This window comes from Delphinapterus leucas, chromosome 20, assembly GCF_059928025.1.
Source record: "Delphinapterus leucas isolate spDelLeu-1000000601 "Yukka" chromosome 20, BTC_Dleu_Yukka2, whole genome shotgun sequence".
Lineage (NCBI taxonomy): Eukaryota > Metazoa > Chordata > Mammalia > Artiodactyla > Monodontidae > Delphinapterus > Delphinapterus leucas.
The window spans coordinates 24,653,839-24,676,949 of NC_143148.1; the positions used below are offsets into that span (position 1 = coordinate 24,653,839).

Consider the following 23,111-nt stretch of genomic DNA (forward strand, 5'->3'; position numbering starts at 1 on the left):
AATGTTTATATAGGTAACAAATGCATTTGGTTTAAAAAAAAATCAAGTGATACAAATGGATGTGCAGTGAAACAGAAGTCTTCCCTTTACTCTTGTTTCTCAGTCTCCCAGATCCCTTTCTCAGAATCAACTTTTGTTAATTTCTTGAATCTTTCCAGACCAATTCCCCATATTTATAAGCACATATACATAAACTTTAGAAGACTTAAAAATAGCTGGCTTTCTCTCTAGTAAGCCTAACAGTAACAAGTTAGCTTGAGCTTTTAAAAATACACCAGCATGTAAAAATAGTGTAGGTTGGGTAAAATTAAAAAAAGAAAAGCCAGATACTACATTGTTTTCACTGTAGCTCTGCCATCAACCACAGAATCCTTTCCTGAAAGGTGCAACAACTAAATGCTTCACCACGGTGGCCAGAGAGGGCAGTGTGTACCAACGACAAAGGCAAAGGCAGAAAAACTGCAAAACCCTTCACCATTCCAGGAGTATCAGAGATTCCGTCCTATCCAGCTCAGTTTCAAGTTCTGCAGGTAAAGCTGTATAATAGATCTACATGATTTCTCCCCAGAGGGGGCTACTCAGATGGAATGTCATTATTATTGAACACCCTAAGGCAAAGAGGACAACGAAGTAATTCAGATAAGGAGCACTATCAGAAACCCTACTATGCATAGAATTTATTTTGAAAAAGTAAAACAAAATCTTAATTTCCAAGGAATGGCGATATAAATTGAGAGTTACAGAAAGGAAAGACTACAGAAATTGATTTCAGAGATATAAAATTTTAATACAATGAGGAAATCATTAATAATTTATGGGGTGACTGCGAAACAATCACCAGATAGAAAGTCTTAGGTTACCTTAGCACAAACTGTACATATAAGTATACAGTGGGTAGTTAAATTGCTGAAATATCAATTATGAATTTAGGAATATCTTAACAGTAGATAATTTGTGCAATTAAAATTTAAAGCAAAATTATACAGAATTTTCCAGTAAAACAAATTTGAAAAGTGTTAATATGGAGTGGGAAAAAACCCAACATTTTTCACTGTACAAATATCAAGATACAATGAAAAGCTCTAATCAATGCCTTAACTCCATATCCAATATTTAAAAAACGGGAATATTTCATAACATTACAAATACACAGCTTTTTAGTTTTCAATCGAAGTCAGTAGCGGAAAAGGGAAGCCCTTTATTGGTGGTGGTGATTTTCCTCCGAGGACCGAAAACAGGATTTATTCATTCCGATTTTCAGAAACAACTTTCTATCACCATATTAATTATCTATGTATATAAATTTTAATCTAAAATAACACCTCCTGGAAAATGCAAAGCAGCTGCAGTACGTTTTGGAGCTTTGTGTACTTGGCAAGCCGACTGTTTTAATTCCCGGTACAACAAATCATAAAGAACCAGATACCGGCGGCAGGGTATCCTGAGGTCCCGGGAAGCGCCAAGGCACAGCCCCGAGCAGCGGCGCCCGCAGTGGTGCCGCAGCCTCCGCGGCCGCAGCAGGTGGGACCCGGCCGGCGGGGAGGCCGTTCCGCCGCACGCCACCGCGGGGCTTTTCAAGAACAGCTCCGCGACGCCTCAGCTGGGGTTTTTATTGTTTGCTCGGAATGACTTTGTTACTAATGCTGAAAAAGAGCGGCCTACGCTCCACTCACACAAACCCCACAACTTTGCAAAGCGATGTGCGGAATTCCGAGGAAGAGGCGCGAGGGCACAGCTCGGAGGGCCGGCCGAGCCGCCGCGTCCCGTTGAGCTCCCCGGTTCCCCCCGCCACGGCACGCAGAAGGCTGGGGAGAAGCGCTCGGGGAGCGAGTCGATCCCGGCGGGAGCGGGGGCTCCGCGATCCGCTCGCGCCACACAAAGGGGCGCGTCGGACGCCCGGAGCCGGGCAGGGACACGAAGACGCCGGCTTCGCCCGCAGGGGGCGCCGTCCGCAGCTCTGGGCGCTTACCTTTGAGGACCGAGCAGAGCTGCTCCAGGGCCATGTTCCCGAGCTGCCCGGCGCTTCGCGAGGGGCCAAGGCGGCGACGAAGAGGCGGCGGCGGAAGCGCGGCGCTCACGGCTCAGCGCGGCGGCAGCCCCGCTCCGTCCCCATCGCCCGCCACCAGGTTGCTACCCGCAGGGTAGGACTCAGGTCCTGCGGCCCGCCATGCCCGAGCCTCCAGGCGGGCTCTCGCGCTGCCCCAGCCCCCCGACGGGCGCCGCCTCCTGCTCCGCGGCGCTCCGTCCCATCGACTGCCTCGCTGCCGGAGAGCGCGGACGCGAGGGATCAGACCTCTGCGGGCCCGTCCGCCTGCAGCCGCGGCGCAGGCCCCGCTGAAGTGGCGGGCGCGGCGAGCCCACGCTCATTTAAGCAGAGAGCGCTAGCGCCGCGTGCCGGCCGCACCGCCGGCGCGCATGTGCCCGCCCCCCGCCCCCACCCGCGTGCCCCTCGCAACCCTCCCGGCCAATCGCCTGGCGAGCCCGCCCGCGGCCTCGCACCCTGGGTGGGCGGTGCTCCCCTCTGGCGACCGTTGTGTTGGGGACTGGGCGAGAAGGTTCGGGGCGCCGCCCTCTCACTCGCACCCCGAGAGGCCGGCGCAGAGGGAGAGCCCGCCCTGCGACCCGCAGCCCCGGGCCGCGGGGTGGGCGGGTCCGAGCCCTCGAGGCCTGCCGCCTGAGGGAGGGCTGGGGCCCGTCGCCCACCCGGTTCGGCGGCCCTAGTCCGCCTGCCCACCTCCGTCCGCCCTCGCAGACGGATGGGGGGCACCGACCCCATGGCCTCTTAAGACCTCAATTCAAGGTCAAAACTCTGCCCTGCTCAGCCCTTCTCTACTACCTGCCTCGGCAGGGGGCGCGGATCTGGGCGGGGCTCAGGGCAGAGCGGGTCTGTTTAGCGCCAAGTGAGTTAACCTGACCAACGGTAATGATTACTAAGATTTACGGACCACTTCCCAGATTGCCAGGCACTGCACCAAACACTTTCCATATCAATTCTGTAATCCTCGATTCACTTCCTGCGGGATAGGAGGCCAGGAAGGTTAAGTCATTTGTCCAGAGCCACACAGTGAAAGAGGGAGGCAGGGCTGTAAACCCAAGAAATCTGCCTCCAGAGACTGCCCTCCTTACCACCAAGCCATGCTGATGGGGTCGCCTGACTCCGCTGATAGCAAATCTCCAAATTTGCAAACAACTGCGTAGTATTCTGTTTTATTTTCTCTATAGTGATTATCACGCTCTGAAATTACCTTGCCTATCTACTTGTTTATTTTTGTTCATCACCTGTATCTCATTTACCCCCACTATTAAAATATAAGTTGCTTGAGGGCAAGGAGGCTACATTCATATATCCCCTCAACACATACTTATTGAGCATTAATTATGTGCAGAAAACAGTGATGGGTGCTGGGGAAATATCCGTGATTAAGGCCCTATCATAACAGAATATTTATGCCTGTATCTGACACGTAGTAGGAACTCCATAAATATTTGTCTAACAAAGTTAAGGACAATTTGCAGCAACTGAAAATATCTCTTTCCTTCTATCCCTCCAAAAGTAAGTATTAACAAGGTTTGCAAGTGAAAACATATTTAACATCAAATAATATTAAGGTATTTAGCCCTTTACCTAGTGTGCTGTGGAAGGTATACGAGATGTGTATGAGGAAAATCACCTACAGTTAAATTGAGATTGCACGCGAGAACCAACTAGTAAATAAAACATTTAAGAGGCTTTTCCACAAATATAATAAAGTGACTTATTGGGAGACCAGGATAGTATTACCATTATTAAATCTAAGTCACAGACAATGGTGGACAAAAAGAATTGGGAGGAAGGAGCCCTCTCAGCTTCTGGAATAATGGTTCTTAATGCATAATTGTTGACTGAAGGAAGAATCCATGTGTATATGATGTCATCAGAGAATGCTTCATGAAGGAGGTGACACACAAAGAATGAAACGGCTGTGGTTGCCAAGTGGAGAGGAGAGAGAGCAGAAGAGCTTTCACATCAGGCAAGGAGCAGGGGTGAGCCTCACATTTGGGGCAAGTGTTGTGACTGGTAGTGAAGATAAAGTTGAATATGGTGGGTTTTGACTATGGAGATTCTTGCTTGATTGCTAGGCAAAGGAGTTTGTACTTGACTCAGGAGGCTAGAGGCAGTTGTTTTGTTTTCTTTTTGTTTTTTTTTGCGGTACGCGGGCCTCTCACTGTTGTGGCCTCTCCCGTTGTGGAGCACAGGCTCCGGACGCGCAGGCCCAGCGGCCATGGCTCACGGGCCCAGCCGCTCCGTGGCATGTGGGATCTTCCCGGACCGGGGCACGAACCCGTGTCCCCTGCATTGGCAGGCAGACTCTCAACCACTGCACCACCAGGGAAGCCCTAGACGCAGTTTTTAATAGTGGAGCAATGGAGTTCTGGAGACATTAATCTGGCATTTGGGTTGATACAGTAAAAGGGGAGAGATTAGAGCAACTGTACTCACAAAGTATATACACAGCATTGTTTCATTTAGCCTAGTACCCCTTATGGTAGTACCATTTTGGTGAAACCTAAGAAGTCTTTTCTCTAGTATGTTGGCTGGGGACTAGATTCCCAAGGAGTGGATTGGGACTGTTCATTCTGTGGCTCCCTTTTAAGACACCTATCTTTTGGATGTACTAGTGTAATTGTAGTAGATTTTCCAAGGAATGTGGTAAAGCACAGATAATAGCTGAGACCACTGTGTGGCCATATGCTGACTAAATCAAAAGAAAAGCAGTTTGCATCTCTCTCAGCTGGGGAGTTCTGTATTTGAAATATTATTTCCCTGGAAGACCACCCAGTAGTATCCAGTCTGTTCCCAGATTACCTGCCAGTGCCCAGGTGATTGAGGACTGCTTTCATTGTTCCCTGCCTGATCTTCCAGGCATAGGTATAGCCTCTCCAGCTCCTCACAGATCATTCCTGTAGTTTACATTTCGTTTTCTCTGACCAAGTCTTCTGTAGCACTTGAATGGTGTTGTGGAGCATTGACTTACTTAAAAAATGCTGAATTTTATCTCAGTGTTTATGTACCAAACATATTTTTGTTGTCTCTCTTTTTTGCTGGAGTTTGGGAGCTCTAACATTTTGTTAAATGATAACCTAGAAAGGCAGGTTATGTTTAGAGATTGTTACGGACTGAATGTTTCCCTCAAAGTTCATGTGTTGAAGTTTTAACCCCCAGTGTGCCTGTATTGGAGATGAGGCCTCTAAAGTTAAATGAAGTCATAAGGGTGGGACCCTGACCTGATAGGATTAGTTTCTTATAACAAGAGACAGCAGAAAGCACAAGCATGAAGGAAATGCCTTGTGAGGACCTGATGAGAAGGCACCTGCCTGCAAACTAGGAAGAGCTCTCTCACCAGAAACCAAATTGGCTGAAGCCTTAATCAGGGACTTCCAGCCTCCAGAACTGTGAGAAAATAAATGTTGCTTCAGTCACCCAGTCCCTGACATTTTGTTATGGCAGTTTGAGCAGACTAATACAGAGATATAACTAAGGAAAATATAGGAATTGACACATAACCAAACTGATATTAGAAAATATATTTGTAGTAAAAAAAAAATAGGGGTCTCATACTGCTTTTCTTACAGTGTGCAGATATGGCTACAATGATGGTGAAGTTTAGTGAAAAGCAAAATCATACAAGATCTCAGTGTATGAAATTTCAGTGTCATACAACTGTGGGGATTTTTTTAGGGAAGGAAAAGAGGAAACTTTAAAATTTTTTATTAGTTCATTGAATTAGTTGGCCTGGGTTCTCATAACTAGATACCACAGAGTGTATGGCTTAAACAATAGAAATTTATTTTCTCACAGTTCTGGAGGCTAGAAGTCCAAAATCAGGGTGCCAATAGGATTGGTTTCTGGCGAGACCTCTCTTCCTGGATTGCACACGGCAAGCTTCTTGCTGTGTCTTCACATGGCCCTTCCTCTGCGCACCAAAAACTCCTCATGTCTCTTCCTCCTCTTATAAGGACACCAGTCAGATTGTATTAAGGTCCTACTCTTATAACCTCATTTAACCTTAATTACATCCTTAAAGGCCCTGTCTCCAAATACAGTCACATTGTGGGTTAGAGCTTCCACATATGGATTTGGGGGGGGGGGACACAGTTCAGTCCATACACTCATGAACCAAAATTATCCCTGTGCTAATGATATTGAAGAAGACTTGTCTCCAGGGAGTTAAAACTGGTTCTTTCAGTAACAATGTCACCTAAACTTGTTTCCAAATTTCTGCCTAGTATAATTCCAAAGCAAGAAAATGGTTAAGAAATATTGTCTACTACCAGTACTTAAGTATTTCAACTTTATCAGGAAAATTTCTAGTCATCCAGTTACTTTCCACTGCGCCACCAGGGAAGCCTCTCTTTTCATGGTTTTAATATTCATTTCCCTAATGGCAAATGATGTTGAGAACTTTTCATGAGCTTAGTTGCTATTCATATATCTTCTTCAGTGAAGTGTCCAAGTTCTTGCTTGCTTTTTTTTTTTTTTTTTTTTTTGCGGTACATGGGCCTCCCAATGCCGAGGCCTGTCCCTTGCGGAGCACAGGCTCCGGACGCGCAGGCTCAGCGGCCATGGCTCACGGGCCTAGCCGCTCTGCGGCATGTGGGATCTTCCCAGACTGGGGCACGAACCCGTGTCCCCTGCATCGGCAGGCGGACTCTCAACCACTGAGCCACTAGGGAAGCCTTTGCTTGCTTTTAAATTGGGTTATTGTTTAGTTTTGAGAGTTCTTTATACATTCTGGATATAAGTCCATTGTTGAATATGTGATTTGCAAATATTTCCATTGCATATGTAGCTTGTCTGTTCATTCTCTTGAAAGTGTTTTTGGCAAAGAAAATGTCTTTAAATTTAAATTTTTTTCTTTTATCTAAAACCTTCTTTAGATTTTTTGGTATTATTTCTAAGAACTCTTTGCCTTACCCCAGCTCATGAGTATATTCTCATATGTTTCCTTCTAAAAATTTGATAGTTTTATGTTTTACATTTAAGGTTATGATCCATTTTGAATTAATTATTGTATGAGGTGTGAGGTTTAGGTCAAGTTTCTTTTTTTTCTTTGCATAGGGATGACCAAATAGTTTAACACTATCTCAAAGACCACCTTCCACTGAGTCACTTTTACACTTTTGTCAAAGATCAAATAGCTATATTTGTGTGGCATTATTTTTGGACTTTCTATTTTGTTCCATTGATCTATGTGTCTATCTTTTTCCAGTACCACATTATCCTGATTATTATAGCTTTATAATAAGTCTTAAAATCAGGTAGTTTGACCTCCAACTTTGCCACCTTTTCCAAAATTATTTTAAGCTTTTCTAGTTCCTTTACTCTTTCATATGAATTTTCTAATAATCTTGTCTATGTCCACAAAAAATACTGCTGGGATTTTGATAGGGATGTTATTAAATCTATAGGTCATTTTGGGGAGTGTTGACATCTTTACTAGATTGGATCTTCCAATCCATGAACACAGTGTCTTTAAGTCTTCCTTGATTTCTTTCATCGCTATTTTATAGTTTTTGGCATACAGATCCTATGCATGCTTTGTTGTATTTATACGTAAGAATTTCATTTTTGGGGTGTATTTTAAGTGGTATTTAAAACAATTTCAATTTCCAATTGCTCATTGCATTTATATAGGAATATGATTGATTTTTTTGTGTTCAACTTTTATCCTGCTGAACTTGCTGAATTCACTTAGTTCTATGAAGTTTTGTGTGTGTGTATAGATTTTCTAGACTATTATGTCATGTACTAATAGGGACAGTTTTATTTCTTCCTTTCCAATCTGTATGCCTTTTATTTCATTTTCTTGGCTTATTACTTTAAGATTTCCAGCACAACATTGTAAATCGACTATATTTCAATAAAAAAATTTAAAAAAAGGATTTCCCTGGTGGTGCAGTGGTTAAGAATCCGCCTGCCAATGCAGGGGACACGGGTTTGATCCCTGGTCCAGGAAGATCCCACATGCTGCAGAGCAACTAAGCCCGTGCACCACAGCTACTGAACCTGCGCTCTAGAGCCCATGAGCCACAACTACTGAGCCCACGCACCACAACTACTGAAGCCCATGTGTTCTAGGGCCCGTGTGCCACAACACTGAGCCCACATGCTGCAACTACTGAAACCCATGTGCCTAGAGCCTGTGCTCTGCCACAAGAGAACCACCACAATGAGAAGCCCGTGCACCGCAATGAAGAGTAGCCCCTGCTCGCAGCAACTAGAGAAAGCCTGCGTGCAGCAACGAAGACCAACGCAGCCAAAATAAATTTAAAAAAGTTTTAAAAATTAGAAAAAGATCCTATATTAAAACAGATCTAGGGGTTTCCCTGGTGGTGCGGTGGTTAAGAATCAGCCTGTCCTGAATGCAGGGGACACGGATTTGAGCCCTGGGCCAGGAAGATCCCACATGCCACAGAGCAACGAAGCCCATGTGCCACACCTACTGAGCCTGCACTCCAGAGCCCGCGAGCCACAACTACTGAAGCCCCTGTGCCTACAGCCCGTGCTCCGCAAGAAGAGAAGCCACCGCAATGAGAAGCCCACGCACCACAATGAAGAGTATAGCCCCTGCTCGCCGCAACTATAGAGAAAGCCCGCGTGCAGCAACAAAGACCCAATGCAGCCAAAATTAATTAACTAATTAATTTAAAAAAAACAGATCTACAAAAAATTTTCCAGTACTATGTTGAAAATTATCGGTGGGGGGAAGCATTCAGTCTCTCATCGTTAAGTATGTATCAATATTAGCTGTAGTTTTTTATTTTTATTAATGCCCTTTATTAGGTTAAGGAAGTTCTATTATAGTTTGCTTAGTTTTTTTTTTGTTGTTGTTTTTAAAATTAGGAGCGGATGTTAGATTTCGTCAAATTATCTTTCTGTGTCTATTGAAAGGATAAGATGGTTTTTCTGACTTAATAGTATGATAAATTATATTACTTTTTTTCCCCCTCAAATAGTGAACTAGTTTTGCATTCTGGGATGAAACACACTTGGTAATGGTATATTATCTTTTTATATATTCCTGCATACAATTTGCTAATGTTTTGTTGAGAATTTTTGTATCTGTGTTATGAGGCATATTGGCCTGTAGTTTTATTTTCTTGCAGTGTCTTTGTTTTGGGCATTAGGGAAATATTGACCTTATAAAAGGAGTTGTGAGATATTCCTTCCTCTTCCTTTTCTTCAAGATACTGTGTAGAATAGGTATTATTTCTTAGATATTTGTAAAATTTGCCAGTGAAACCATGTGTTCCACTGAGTTTTCTTTTGTGGAAGGTTTGTTTTTTAATATAAAAATTTAACTTTTAAAAATAGATATGGTGTTTATTGATTTCTGCTTGGGTGTGTTTTGGTAGTTTATATCTTTTAAGGAATTGATCCATTTAATCTACTTTATTGAATTCATGGGCATAGCTAGTTCCTAGTATTTTTTATTATTATGCCTTTAATGTCTGTGGGATCAGTAGTGATGTCTTCTCTTTTGTTCATTATATTGGTTATTTATGTCTATTCCTTTTCTCTCCTGGTCAGAGGTGTAGCAATATTATTGATCTTTTCAAACAACCACCTTTTTATTTCATTGATTTCTGGTCTAATCATTTCCTTCTATCTTCTGTTTGCTTTAGATTTAATTTAATCTTTTTTTTTTCTAGTTAAGGTGGAAACTTAGGTTACTGATTTTAGATCTTTTTTCTTTGTTAATATATGCATTTAATGCTATACATTTCCCTTTAAGCACTGCTTTCTCTGTCTCCTACAAATTTTATGTTTTATTTTATTTGGTTAAAAAAATTTTAAGTTTCCTCTGAGACTTCCTCATTGACTCCATGGTTATTTTAATTTTTTTTGTGGTACGTGGGCCTCTCACTGTTGTGGCCTCTCCCGTTGCAGAGCACAGGCTCCGGACGCACAAGCTCAATGTCTCACAGGCCCAGCCGCTCCGCGGCGTGTGGGATCTTCCTGGACCGGGGCATGAACCTGTGTCCCCTGTATTGGTAGGTGGACTCTCAACCACTGCGCCACCAGGGAAGCCCCATGGTTATTTTAAAGTGAATTAATTTCCAAGTATTTTGGTATTTTCCAGGTATGTTTCTAGTTTAGTTCAATCTTAGTCTGAAGACTTATGTTGAATTTTTATTTTTATTTGGTTAAAAGTATTTTAAAATTTCCTTTGAGACTTCCTCATTAGTCCCATGGTTATTTTAAAGTGCATTAATTTCTAGATATTTGGGTATTTTCTCTAGTTTAGTTCAGTTTTAGTCTGAGGATCTTTGTATAATTTCTATTCTTTTAAATTTGGTGAGGTTTGTTTTATAGCCCAGATAAATGTATCTTTTAGTGAATGTTCCATGTGCACTTAAGATGACTCTGTGTTTTGCTGTTGTTGGTTGAAGTGTTTTATAAGTCTCCATTAGGTTAAGTTGATTGGTAGTGCTTTTCAGGTCACCTCTAAGTTTTCTGATTTTCTACTTTTTCTATCAATCACTGCAGACGAGTGTTGACATTTCCAACCTAAATCATGGTGTGTCTCTTTCTCCTTACAGGTCTGTTTTGCTTTATGTATTTAGTTTATACACATTTAGGCTTTTTATGTCAAGGAGTGGAATGAACTTAGTTGAGTCTGTTCTCTTTAGCTGAGGCAGTCCACAAAGGGGGCTGACAGCCAACTATTGAAGGCATTCCCAGAAATTAGGATAATAAATCCTTTATTTTTGAAGGAGGATCTGGACATTATTAGCATCTACCAGAGAAGTAATCAGGTTTTCTGTTTGAGTCTGTTTTAGTTATGTCTTCATAGGAATTGGTCTATTTTGTTAAACTTTCAAATTCCTTGGTATAAAATTGTTCTTAACATCTTCCTATCTTTGTTTTAATATATACTTTATCTGTAGTTATATCTCCTTTTTCACTTCTGATACTGGTTATTTATGCCTGTTTTGTTTTTCTTGATAGAGGCTCTGGGGCAGCCTATAGCCAATAACTGATGAAGTGGGGGTGTAAAGGCCCAGCCTTCTTACTCTAACTTAGGACAGGTTAGGAGATAGAAGAGGTCATCCTATCTCAAAACTCACTGTAGGGTTGTAAGAGGCATTCTATTAAGAATGAATCACAACTTGATTTCTGCCTCTGCCCAGTCTTGCTTCCTTCCTTTCTTCTGTACAGGTGTTGATCAAGAGCACCCCCTAATCTATTATCTATTTTATTAGTCTTTTAAAATAACTGGCTAGGTGATGTAAAGCTAGGCTGCAAGTCATCACAAGGGCTGGTTAACTTTAGTTCACTTTTATACTGAGGAGTTGGCCTTAAGTATCCTAGCTTAATCCTCAGTAAGGTCTCTTGGACACAGTTCAAATTTTTGAGTTTCTTAAGTAGTTAGTTCTAGCTATCTGTAAAGATTAATATTTCCTGACGTTTATCCTTTCTTAGAGATTTTCTAAAGAACAAAAGGAAAATTATTTTTTAAAATTAAAAAAAAGTTATTTATTTATTGATGGCTGTGTTGGGTCTTTGTTGCTATGCGCAGGCTTTCTCTAGTTTCAGCAAGTGGGGGCTGCTCTTTGTCGTGGTGCATGGGCTTCTCACTGTGGTGGCTTCTCTTGCTGCAGAGCATGGGCTCTAGGTGCGTGGGCTTCAGTAGTTGTGGCACGCAGGCTCAGTAGTTGTGGCTCATGGGCTCTAGAGTGCAGGCTCAGTAGTTGTGGCGCACGGGTTTAGTTGCTCCATGGCATGTGTGATATTCCCAGACGAGGGCTTGAACCAGTGTTTCCTGCATTGGCAGGTGGATTCTTAACCACTGCACCACCAAGGAAGTTGAGGAAAATTATTTTTTAAAACATGGAATAAAGCTCATTTTTTTGCAATTACCATATGAATTCACTGGACCCTTGTATAAATCTAAGATATCTTAATTTACCTTGGTGATCTTATTTTTAGTAATAACTAAATTTTTTTAGTTTTTATAAGATTACTTAATCTTAGTAATCTTGGTGATCTTATTTTTCCTATATCTCAAAACATTTTGCTATAGGATTTCTCTGCTTGAAAAGGCTGTATCTGTGTTGCCAAGATTGTTTTTACCTTTGATGGTTTAGTAACCACCACCTTTAGTAGAGAAGCACTTCACAACTTCATAGTGATACTTAATCTGAGGGTGAATCTCTAGGTATAGCTACTTGTAATAGGTCCCTACCTTTCCTTATCAAGAGTGGGAAGGGTATAAAAAGTATGTTTATAAGTTGTTACCTTTGAACCTGAGGCCTTCTAGGAGAAACTATTTTGAGAATTAAGTTTCTGAAAATATATAGTTTTTTGGCTGGTAGATGGAGAAATATAAAGCGCTAGTCTAGGTAAATGGTGTGTTAACAACAATGTATTTATTGTGTTTACAAGTATAGGTATATCTCGGAGATATTGTGGGTTTGGTTCCAGACCACCACAATAAAGCAAATATCATGGTAAAAAGTGAGTCTCACAAACTGTTTTGGTTTCCCACTGTATATAAACGTTATGTTTACAGTATATTGTACTCTATACAATACAGCATTATGCAATAGCATTATGTCTTATTAAAGACAATGTACATACATTAAAAAACACAAAACAAAAACCCAATTACAACAGTAACATCAAAAATCACTGATCACAGGTCACTATAACAAATATAATAATAATTTAAAAATTTGAAATATTACAAGAATTACCAAAATGTGACACAGAGACATGAAGTGAGCAAATGCTGTTGGAAAAATGGCACCAATAGACTTAATGGATGCAGGGTTGCCACAAACATTCAATTTGTAAAAAATGCAATATTTGTGAAATGCAGTAAAGCAAAGCACAATAAAGTGAGGTGTGCCTGTATGTGATTGTTATCTTCAAAATGGTTACTAAGTCTTAATTACTCCTCCTTGTTACCAAAAGGAGGAGGATTATAGAAGTAAAGATCAGTGGAAGACAGTCAAAATGTTGTTTGTCACTGCAATGGGAAACGGGAGGGAAGAAAAGAACCAGCATTTATCAAGTACTTTCTACGCACATATTGCTACTTAAGACTCAAAATAGTTTTTTAGGGTGTCACTCAGTATCCTTGTTTTACAGATGAAGATACCAGAGCTCAAAGAGGCAAAGTGACAGACTAAAAAGTCACAAAGTGGGAGAGTTAGGCCCTGAATCCTGATTAGTTTGACCTCGAAGTCTTGTGCTCTTTCCACTACAGTATTCAAAATTAATATAAGGATCTTTGTACAGCTGGCCCTTGAACAACACAGGTGCTGACCTTCTGCACAGTCGAAAATCTGAGTATAACTTTCCTGTTAGACCTCTGTATCTGAGATTCCGCATCTGTGGATTCAACCAACCGTGTACTACCATAGTACATATTTATTGAAAAAAACCATTTATAAGTGGACTTGTGCAGTTCAAACCCATTTTGTTCAAGGGTCAACTGTATTTGATTCTCAATGTTGTGACACATTTTTCACCTGCTGCCCCTTAATGAATGACATTGATGTTTCATTGAAGGTTAGTATCAAGATACAGAAACACAGTATAAAGTCACTGATTGTATTGGGTTAGCCAAAAACTTCGTTCAGATTTTTCTGTAACATCTTAAGGGAAAACCGGAATGAACTTTTTGGCTAACCCAATATTTTTTGTTCTCATTACATTTTATATGCCTATAACACTATTCCTCGTAGACTCTGACTACAAGCGAGTTTTACAACTCATGCTATATCAGTTGATTGATACTAAACCTACCTGTCTTTAGGGACAGTGTAGAAAAGTGCCTGGCACAGCGTTGTAGGTTGATAAATGAATTTAACTGGATACCATAGTTAGAGATGCCTATCTTGCCCTGATAGGCAAGTCACTTCTGTCCAAATCTGTGATTTAGACTTAATAACCTCTAAGGCTTATCATGGTCCAAAGTAATTATTTACACACTCACCAAAATTCTTTGTTTCAATACAGAATATTTATTAAGAAGACATATTAACATGCTTAGATACACAAAGTAAACCACTTATACACATGCCATTCTCAGTGAACTGTAAGGAAAAGAACCATGAAGAACAAAATTAGTTGCTTTCAGATAAGTTTTTGTGTTTTATAGCTATCATACGTCCATTTGCATATTAGGAAGTTATTAGCACTGATATATAAACTTTTTCCCAATCTTACATGTAACTTTTTGGCAAGGGGAAGTTCATAAAAATTTGCATTGAAGTCTGAATGTAAATTATAGACTGTTACAAGCTTTTGAGAATAGAAATGTGATTGAAGATTTGCATTCCCAGATGCTATCTACAGCAGTTTCCTTTCAAGAAATCAAATGCTTTTCATTACCACATGATAAGAATCAGTGTTCAAATGAAAATTATTAGGGCACATTAATTCTTGGAGGGTATTATGATATAATTTTCAGTTAATATAAACAAGTAATAAATCTTTATAGAGGGTGTCAACACCAGGAATTTAAGTTTTCCAAAGACTATGCTTTCTACATGCCTGAAAATAAAATCCTATCAAGTCTAAATATATTTTGATAATTAGTTGTAGAAGTCTGTAAAAAAATTATTTAATAATAATAAATAATGACAACTATCACTTATTGAAAATTTACTCTATGCTAGGCACCAAGCTGGGTACTTTGTGTACATCATCCCATTTAATGTATACAACACCTCAAGTGAATAGTGTATTAGCTCTGTTTATAAACAAGAAAACTAAGGCTTAAGCAATTAGCCAAGTTCAAACAGCTTGTAAGTCGTGTAACCAGGAGTTTAAGGCAAGTCTGACTGCGATTCCAAAGCCAGCGTACCCAATCACTATATTGTATACCATCAGTGAAAGACCCCCTGACATGCTATAATGAGGGTGAATGGTTAATAATTTTATCTCTGATACATTCACAGAAGTATAATTTGCATCGTTAGAATAAGAAACAGGATGGATTCAAGTGGAAAACAAAAAACCCTGCTCATTTAAATATTTTTATTTACACGTGTCTTTTTCCATCATCATTATTCTAATAAGATTATAAACACGTAAACACCTTAGTACATGCAACACATTCCGCGAAGGAACAAATATGTACAGCACAATTGAAAAAAGAACCCAAATTATTGTATACAAAATGCTTTAAAAAAAGACCTTGTAACACATTCAGACCATATTTATTTGAATACTTTCCAATAATTACCAAGGGATGTATCATTTATAAATAATAAAATCGGCTGTTTTCTTCTATAAGCCAAGTTTAGTATTTCAGTTAATCAAGTGAATAGCCGTTCCATTATGCACTGCTAAAGGCAAGTCACATAGCATCAAAATGAAACCGATGGGCTTCTTGTCGTTTTTCTCTATCATCTGCTTTCTGAAAAAGAATTTTAGACTAGTTTATAAATGATAGGAAAATGTCAAAAGATTAATTTAAAAAGTGGTTAATTAAAAAAATAAAAGCCCTGAGCAATTAGTAGGTAAAAGGTGTGATTTTATTATGTAATAATCTTATGAAATATTTTTATAGTTTACAGTAGCTATCTTATAATGAACAATCCTCTAAATTGAATTTAAAAAACCAACAAGAAATGTTCCTTAAAAGCTTAGTTTGTTATTTATTACTTATTTGAAAGTAGGAGTAAACATTAGATTTTGTAAGAATGGAATCAACTGTTACATTTTTCCCATTCTTAACACTGCTGAATCTAATTATATTAAAGTACATTAATTATTTTGGGGTTAACCTATTGATTTTGCATATATTTATTGATCCTTTGTTCCCAGCAAAGTATTGTGCTTGGAATTTTTTTTTTGGCTGTGCTGTGCGGCATGTGGGATCTTAGTTCCTCAACCAGGGATCGAACCTGCGCCCCCTGCAGTGGAAGCGTGGACTCTTAACCACTGGACCACCAGGGAAGTCCTATGTGCTTGGAATTTTGAGGGATTAGAAAACCCCTCAGTTTTGTGTCTTGTTCTCAAGGAACTTATTAAAGCCTAAAAAGAAAATAGCAAAACATACTAAATAACTATTTCAGCATAAAATGTGAAAAATGTTACCAATATTCTGAGATTACTTCTGGGTTGGCATGATGAAAGGCAAAGCTTTGAAAAGATAGTGTTTATGGAAATGAAGAGGAGGGACATTCACTACAAAATGCGGGAAGAACAGGAACAATCCTGAGAAGTCTGGCAGGAGCACGGGACATGTGAAAGTAACTGATAAGATAAAGACTGGAAAGGTGTATGGTAGGGTCACATGGAAGTACTATGTAGGCTATAGGCTGAGGGAGTTACACATTTTAGGCAGGGGGTGGTCACCAGAGGTTTTTGAGCAGAGGAGTGACATGATTAAAACTAAACTTAATGATGAGTAATCCGGCAGCAAAGTGCTAAATGGAGCGAAGGGGAGAGAATGGAATTTGGGAGGACAGGGAGTATTTAACAAGGAGCTGAACTAAACTAAAAGCACTGGTGTAAGGAATTCAGAAGTGGAGTCAGCTGCAGAGATTGTAGGGAGGCACAATGAGGAGGGCAACTGATTAAATCCTGTAGTGAGTAAGAAAGAAAAGAGACAGCTTTAGGAAACTGGTTTTAAGTTGCTTGCAAGTGATCTAGGTAGAGGTGTCACGGTGACAGTTGGAAGTAGGGGAGAGACCTTTAGAGAGAGATGAGGGCTGGGCATCTCTGAGGTAATAGCTCAAGCCATGATTTTAGATAAAACTGGCAGGGAAAGTATATAAAGAGGGCCTAGGGCAGACACCGTGGCAGAAAGAACAGCCAGTGTAGGTGAAAGAGAAGTGGTCCAAGAGGTAGGAGACAAACCACAGTATCACAGACGGAGGCAGTATACAGATATGTATTTCAATCCGTATTTGTATTTAAAACTTCAGTTTTTAGCCACTGCATCATTATTATTGTAAGTCTACAATGTTTACACTGTAATTAGATCTCCTGTGAAATCAATAAAATTAATTTCCTTTCCTTCATAGGTCTAGAGCTGTGTAATATGTCATACTATGTTCTGACATTTCTAGACAAAAGTAAATAGAGTCATCTTTGATCTTACCTCTTAAGTTGCAATTTTAAAATCAACTGAATATTAACTTTATGTTATCATTTTTTGTATGAACGGAGTATTTTTTTGAAAGACAAACCTATGAACATTTATTAGAACAATTAACATGTTCTCTTTTTCATAAGTTAAAACAGGTAACATAAAGCAGATGGTAATTTTAGTTAACAAAAATGATTATCATGAGCATCACAATCTAAAAATAATAGGTGCAAAAATGAAAACACTTCTGTGACACATAGAGCCCATTTTGGAGAACATTATTGGAACCCACTAGTTATGTAATAAATATATATTCATACACAAGTAGAAATTAGCTTTTTAAATTTATATCTAAACTATGAATAAATTTATGTGATAGCCTTTTTCTCTCCTCATAAACATTATATAAAAACTACATTTTTGGAGTTTTGTTTTTAATTATTATTTAGGATGTTATACTAAAGAACAGAAATCAGTTTAGTTTAGTACAAAGAATACTTGATAGATGGAAAAGATGTTTATCACTTTGCTACTTCCCACCTAAACTCTCTCTGCTCTAATTTTTTATAAAGAGATAGCTGTTATTCCCTGAAAAAAATGTCCATGGCCCTATCAGTAAATAATGGACACAGGCTCATTTAAGAAATGATTATTATTTTCCAGGCCATTATGAAATTACTTCTAATTAAGCTTTTCGATATGCCTGTTGATTTGGGGGTGTTCACTTTATTACTTTTGTACAGTATCAAAGTTTTAAAATACATAGTCTGATTTGCAGGAATTGCTAAGAGACATTAGTAACTCAGGGGGATGAAAAAAATTATCATTAATAAGATGACATTACAGACAGAACTTGAAAAATCAGAAAATCTTAGTCATGTGAAAAAGTTTGAAATATAGTGTTTTTAAAGAGTAACATATCACTATTATAAAGTTAATGTTCCATTTAAATGAACAAACCTTTTCCTGCCAATGTAAAATGCCAATTATTGCCAAGATGAAAACACAGACTCCGATGAGCGCTATAGCAGTAAGCAGAACAATGTTACTTGGTGTAAGATACAGTTTGGCACTCCAGCTGTAGATGAAAAGAGAAGAATTAAAATTACACATTTTAATTTAAAAATAACAAAATACTATTGAGACCAAAAAGCAAAAGAGCTTATTAATTAATGAATCAGTCCATTCATTCATTAATTCATTCACCTATCTATCCATTCATTATAAATAAAACAAAAGCAATTAAAATTAAGATAGGGTTAAGAATATTGACGATCCAGCAGAGTTCAGATTTTTACTCCAAGAACTGAAATAGAATAGAATTTTTGATGAGATGCTTTGCTATTTTTCTTTGCTCCTGTGAGAATTATTCTTAGGTAAACTTATCAAGGGTAGTTTAGGCAATCTTAGACATTGTTTTTATGTCTTGTTTGACTTACTGAATTAGAAACCTTGAACTTTAAGGCTACATAGTCACATGATTTTTGATAAGATTTCTATATCTTATTTTTTGACCCCTGTTCACATATGTACTATGACTAAGTAAAAGAACCATATGTCCAAGTAGGTGTAGATAGATGCTTGTACAAAATGTCATGTTGGAGGGTTTACATTATTACAATGACAGAGACTTCTTACAAAATCACTTTTAGTTCCTCAGTGTTAATGGCAATATACAAACTTTAGCATAAATAGAAATAGCTCTTTCTTCTAAAACAGTCCACATAATACAGCACTTGCAAACACTGAAAAGCCTAAAACTGAGGTCTATATTACCAACACTGTAGGTGGTTATATATAAAGAACTTTTTGTTCTCTCTGAAAATAGATAATGGATATATTTTCATCTTAAAAGTTTAATAAAGGTAAGATTATTCTGATAAATGGCAAGCACCAACTGACTTATTTTGGGATAATTAAAATTTACTGATCCATAAGTTAGCCTCTAGTCAATAAATCTCAAAATACACCTCAAACTAAAATCAAATTGGTTTTTATTATGTACATAAATTTGAAAAGAACTTTTTTTTTCAGAAAGAGCAAGGGAAACGTGAAAAATGTTGAGCTTATTATGGAAGAAAGGCTATAACAAAATTTCCCAGAAATTCAAGAGTAAGAAAACCTTAAGAAACAAATACTGTTAATTAGTTGAGGTTAGCTATTCTCAGCACCTTACCTCATACATAAGAAAAGGTCCTTTCATGAGATTTTTTTGGTAGTTCCAATTTATCTATCTATCTATCTATAAGTCTTTATTGAATTTGTTACAATATTGCTTCTGTTTTGGCTTTTTGGCCCCAAGGCATGTGGGATCTTAGCTCCCCAACCAGAGATCAAACCCGCACCCCCTGCATTGGAAGGTGAAGTCTTAACCACTGGGCCGCCAGGGAAGTCCCGGTAGTTCTAATTTAAAAATAGATTTAAAAAACCCATGAATAAAGGAATTTCGGTAAGAAAAACAATGAACAAAAGGCCAATACTGAGTTTCTTACTCAGAAGCAGTCATTCTTCTCAGTTTCTTACATATCCTTCCAGAGGTATTCTATACATATATAAACATATATGCATAGATATCTTCTTTATAAATCACAAATCATTGCTTATTATTCATAAGTGCATTTTCCTTTTATCTTTTGCTTTACCACTCTATTTTAAAAGATTATCATGATATTGCATGATACAGAAGTACTATAATTCATGTAGTTTCTTGTGCAGATTCATTTTGTTATAAATTTCAAAATTTTAATAGACTCATTAAAAAAGTCTAAACTCAGACCATAACTGTTTTTTTTTTTTTTCTTTGCGGTACGTGGGCCTCTCACTGTTGTGGCCTCTCCCGTTGTGGAGCACAGGCTCTGGACGTGCAGGCTCAGCGGCCATGGCTCACAGGCCCAGCCGCTCCGTGGCATGTGGGATCCTCCCGGACCAGGGCACGAACCCGTGTCCCCTGCATCAGCAGGCGGACTCTCAACCACTGCGCCACCAGGGAAGCCTATAACTGTTTTTATTGATATCTTATTTCAAGCATAATGCTGTAATAAAGTTGTTTTCTTAAGTAGTTTGGTTCTAAAGCCCATAAATCCACCATAAAATACCTCCAGGGGTGTGCTAGTAAACTGGCTCTCTGGGGGGAAAAGAACCCCTGAGTGGCACTTGCCAATTTTCATGGTGTAAACAGTCCCATCATAGCTGATTTTAACGTGACCTCCCTGAACAGAAGTGGAAAGAGATGCACACAATCAGCTCATGAGGTGGCGTGAGCTGGTTCTAGCAAACCATCTAAAAATTTAATAAAGGACAATACAACCTGCACTTGTTATTTGTTGTCTTTTTGATGATGGCCATTCTGACAGGTGTGAGGTGATATCTCATTGTGGTTTCGATTTGCATTTCCCTGATGATTAGTGATGCTGAGCATCTTTTCATGTGCCTTTTGGCTACCTGTATGTCTTCTTTGGAAAAAATGTCTATTCAGATCCTCTGCCCATTTTTTAATAGATACAGTATGGGGATTCCTCAGAAAATTAAAAATAGAACTACCATATGATCCAGCAATTCTACTCCTGAGTATTTGCCCAAAGAAAATGAAAACATCAATTAGAAAAGATACATGCACCCCTATGTTCATTGTGCCATTATTTACAATAGTCAAGGTAATGGAAGCAACCTAAGTGCCCAGCAACAGATGAAGGGATAAAGAAGATGTGAGTGCTCTCCCTCTCTCTCCCCCTCTCTCTCTACACACACACACACACACACACACACACACACACACATTTATACATATACACATACACACAATGGAATATTGCTTGGCTATAAAAAAGAATGAAATCTTGCCATTTGTAACAACATGGATGGACCTAGAGAGTATCATGCTAAGTGAAAAAAGTCAAACAGAGAAAGACAAATACTGTATGATTTCACTTATATGTGGAATCTGGAAAACAAGACAAATGAACAAACATAACAAACAGAAACAGAGTTATAGATACAGAAAATAAACAGGTGGTTGCCAGAGGGTAGAGGGATGAGGGGAGGAGACAAATGGGTGAGGGCGATTGAGAGGTACAAACTTCCAGCTGCAAAGTAAATGAGTCACGGGTATGAAATGTACAGTGTGGGGAATATAGTCAATAATTATGTAATATCTTTGGCAACAGATTGTAACCAGACTCAACCATGGTGATCATTTTGAAGTGTTTATAAACATCAAATCACTATGTTGTGTAACAGGAACTAACATAGTATTATAGGTCAGTTATATTTCCAAAAAAAAGGCATAGAAAAAGAGATCAGATTTGTGGTTACCAGAGGTGGGAGGTGGGAGGTGGGAGGGGGAATTGGATGAAAACAGTCAAAAGGTACCAACTTTGAATTATAAGATAAATAAGTACTAGGGGTGTAATGCACAACACGACAAACAGAATTAACACTGCCATATGTTATATATGAAATTTGTTAAGAGAGTAAATCCTAAGAGTTCTCATCACAAGGAAAAACGTATTTTTTTCTGTTTCTTTAATTTTGTATCTATGTGAGAAAATGGATGTTCACTAAACTTACTGTGATAATCATTTTTTGATGTATGTAAGTTAAATCATTATGCTGTATACCTTAAACTTACACAGTGCTGTATGTCAATTATATCACAATAAAACTGGAAGAAGAAAAAAGAACAGTACAGGCTGTATTTTCAGAAGAAATGTAATAAGCCACTAGTTATATTTTAATAGCTTATTTTATCATATTGACATGAGAGTAGCCTTAAGAACAAGTTATATTTTTCCCAATGAAATTTAAATGTTAATGAATACCTTCACCACCTACTTTTTGAAATAATGGAATCAACCTAATAATTTAAAGAAAAACAAACAGAGATAAAGATTTAGAATTAAGTGCTATATTATACAAGGAACATGTTTTGCTAATAAAGATAAAAATACCTACTGTTCACTGAAAAATTACTATATGCTGGGTACTGTGTTAAGCATATTTCATCCTCATTCTTATAAGGTAGGTATTTTATCTCCCAATTTCTACAGTGCAGAAATTGACCCTCAGAGAGAACAAAGGACTAGCTTCCAATCTCAGTCAGCTAGCAGTGGATCCGAGTTTCTAGCCTGGGTCCGCTGAACTTCAAAATTTGTGCCTAACAACTGTGGGATATATACCACTTCGCAAAGCATTTGCTAAAAAAGATCATTGCTTATAAAGTTCAGCAGCCTGAAATTTTAGAATTTATGGCCAGTAAACTGAAGACCAGTTTATTTAAGCAGAATATGTATAAATCCCTAGTTAGTTAACCTGCTGTTTTTCTAATAAGGTTTAGTTTGTTCTTCGTGAAAAATGTCAGGGACCTTTTGTGTAGGTATGTTTAGGCATTTAAAGTTTGCTGTAAGCAAATTAAGTCATGACACTCATGGGAACACAGCAGGAATAGAGAAAGTTTTTAAAAGATATAACTATGATTCAGAGTTGACAGTATTTTTACCAAATTCAGTTCAAGCAAGGACATTACCTTCGAGGAACATTGTGAGGATATGGAATGACAATTAGCTGAGAATTTGGAATGATTGCGGTCCATTCTTGTTTCCGTATAGACTGGAAAAAGAATTTAAGAACATTTAACATTCAGTACACTTTAAAAACACAATAATTATTCTAAATAAATAAGAAAAAGCTTAAGTACTCTTTGATTAACTGAAATCCTAGGTATGGATTAAGCTGGATTAAGCTGAATTTACATATATTAGGCCCCAAATAGGACTCCTATCGGCAAAAATTTCTCCATCTTTTCAGGGAAGGATTATATTTCTGTCTCATGGATTCATTAATTTATTGAACACACTTATGTAGCAGGCGCTGTTCAAGCTGCTATGAACAAATGCTGCTTTGGAGCTAAAATTCAAGTTGAGGTAGAGTCTGACAATAAACAAAATAAAAATATTTGGTATGTTAGATGGTGAAAATGATAAGGAGAAAAAGCAGGGAAGAGAAGGGGCAGGAAGTCTT

At 38.6% G+C, this 23,111-nt stretch overlaps 1 protein-coding gene across 1 annotated transcript in view; it reads right to left on the bottom strand.

Moving 5' to 3' along the window:
- Positions 1-15,020: 15,020 nt before the first annotated feature.
- ITFG1 (integrin alpha FG-GAP repeat containing 1) overlaps positions 15,021-23,111 on the bottom strand; it is a 242,099-nt gene continuing 234,008 nt past the window's right edge. The window contains exons 16-18 of the mRNA XM_022555125.3: positions 22,618-22,700; positions 18,057-18,174; positions 15,021-15,416 (exon numbers count right to left, since the gene is read on the bottom strand). Of these exons, the coding sequence (XP_022410833.1) occupies positions 15,357-15,416; positions 18,057-18,174; positions 22,618-22,700 (261 nt within the window). The 3' untranslated portion in view covers positions 15,021-15,356. The remainder of the gene's footprint in view (positions 15,417-18,056; positions 18,175-22,617; positions 22,701-23,111) is intronic.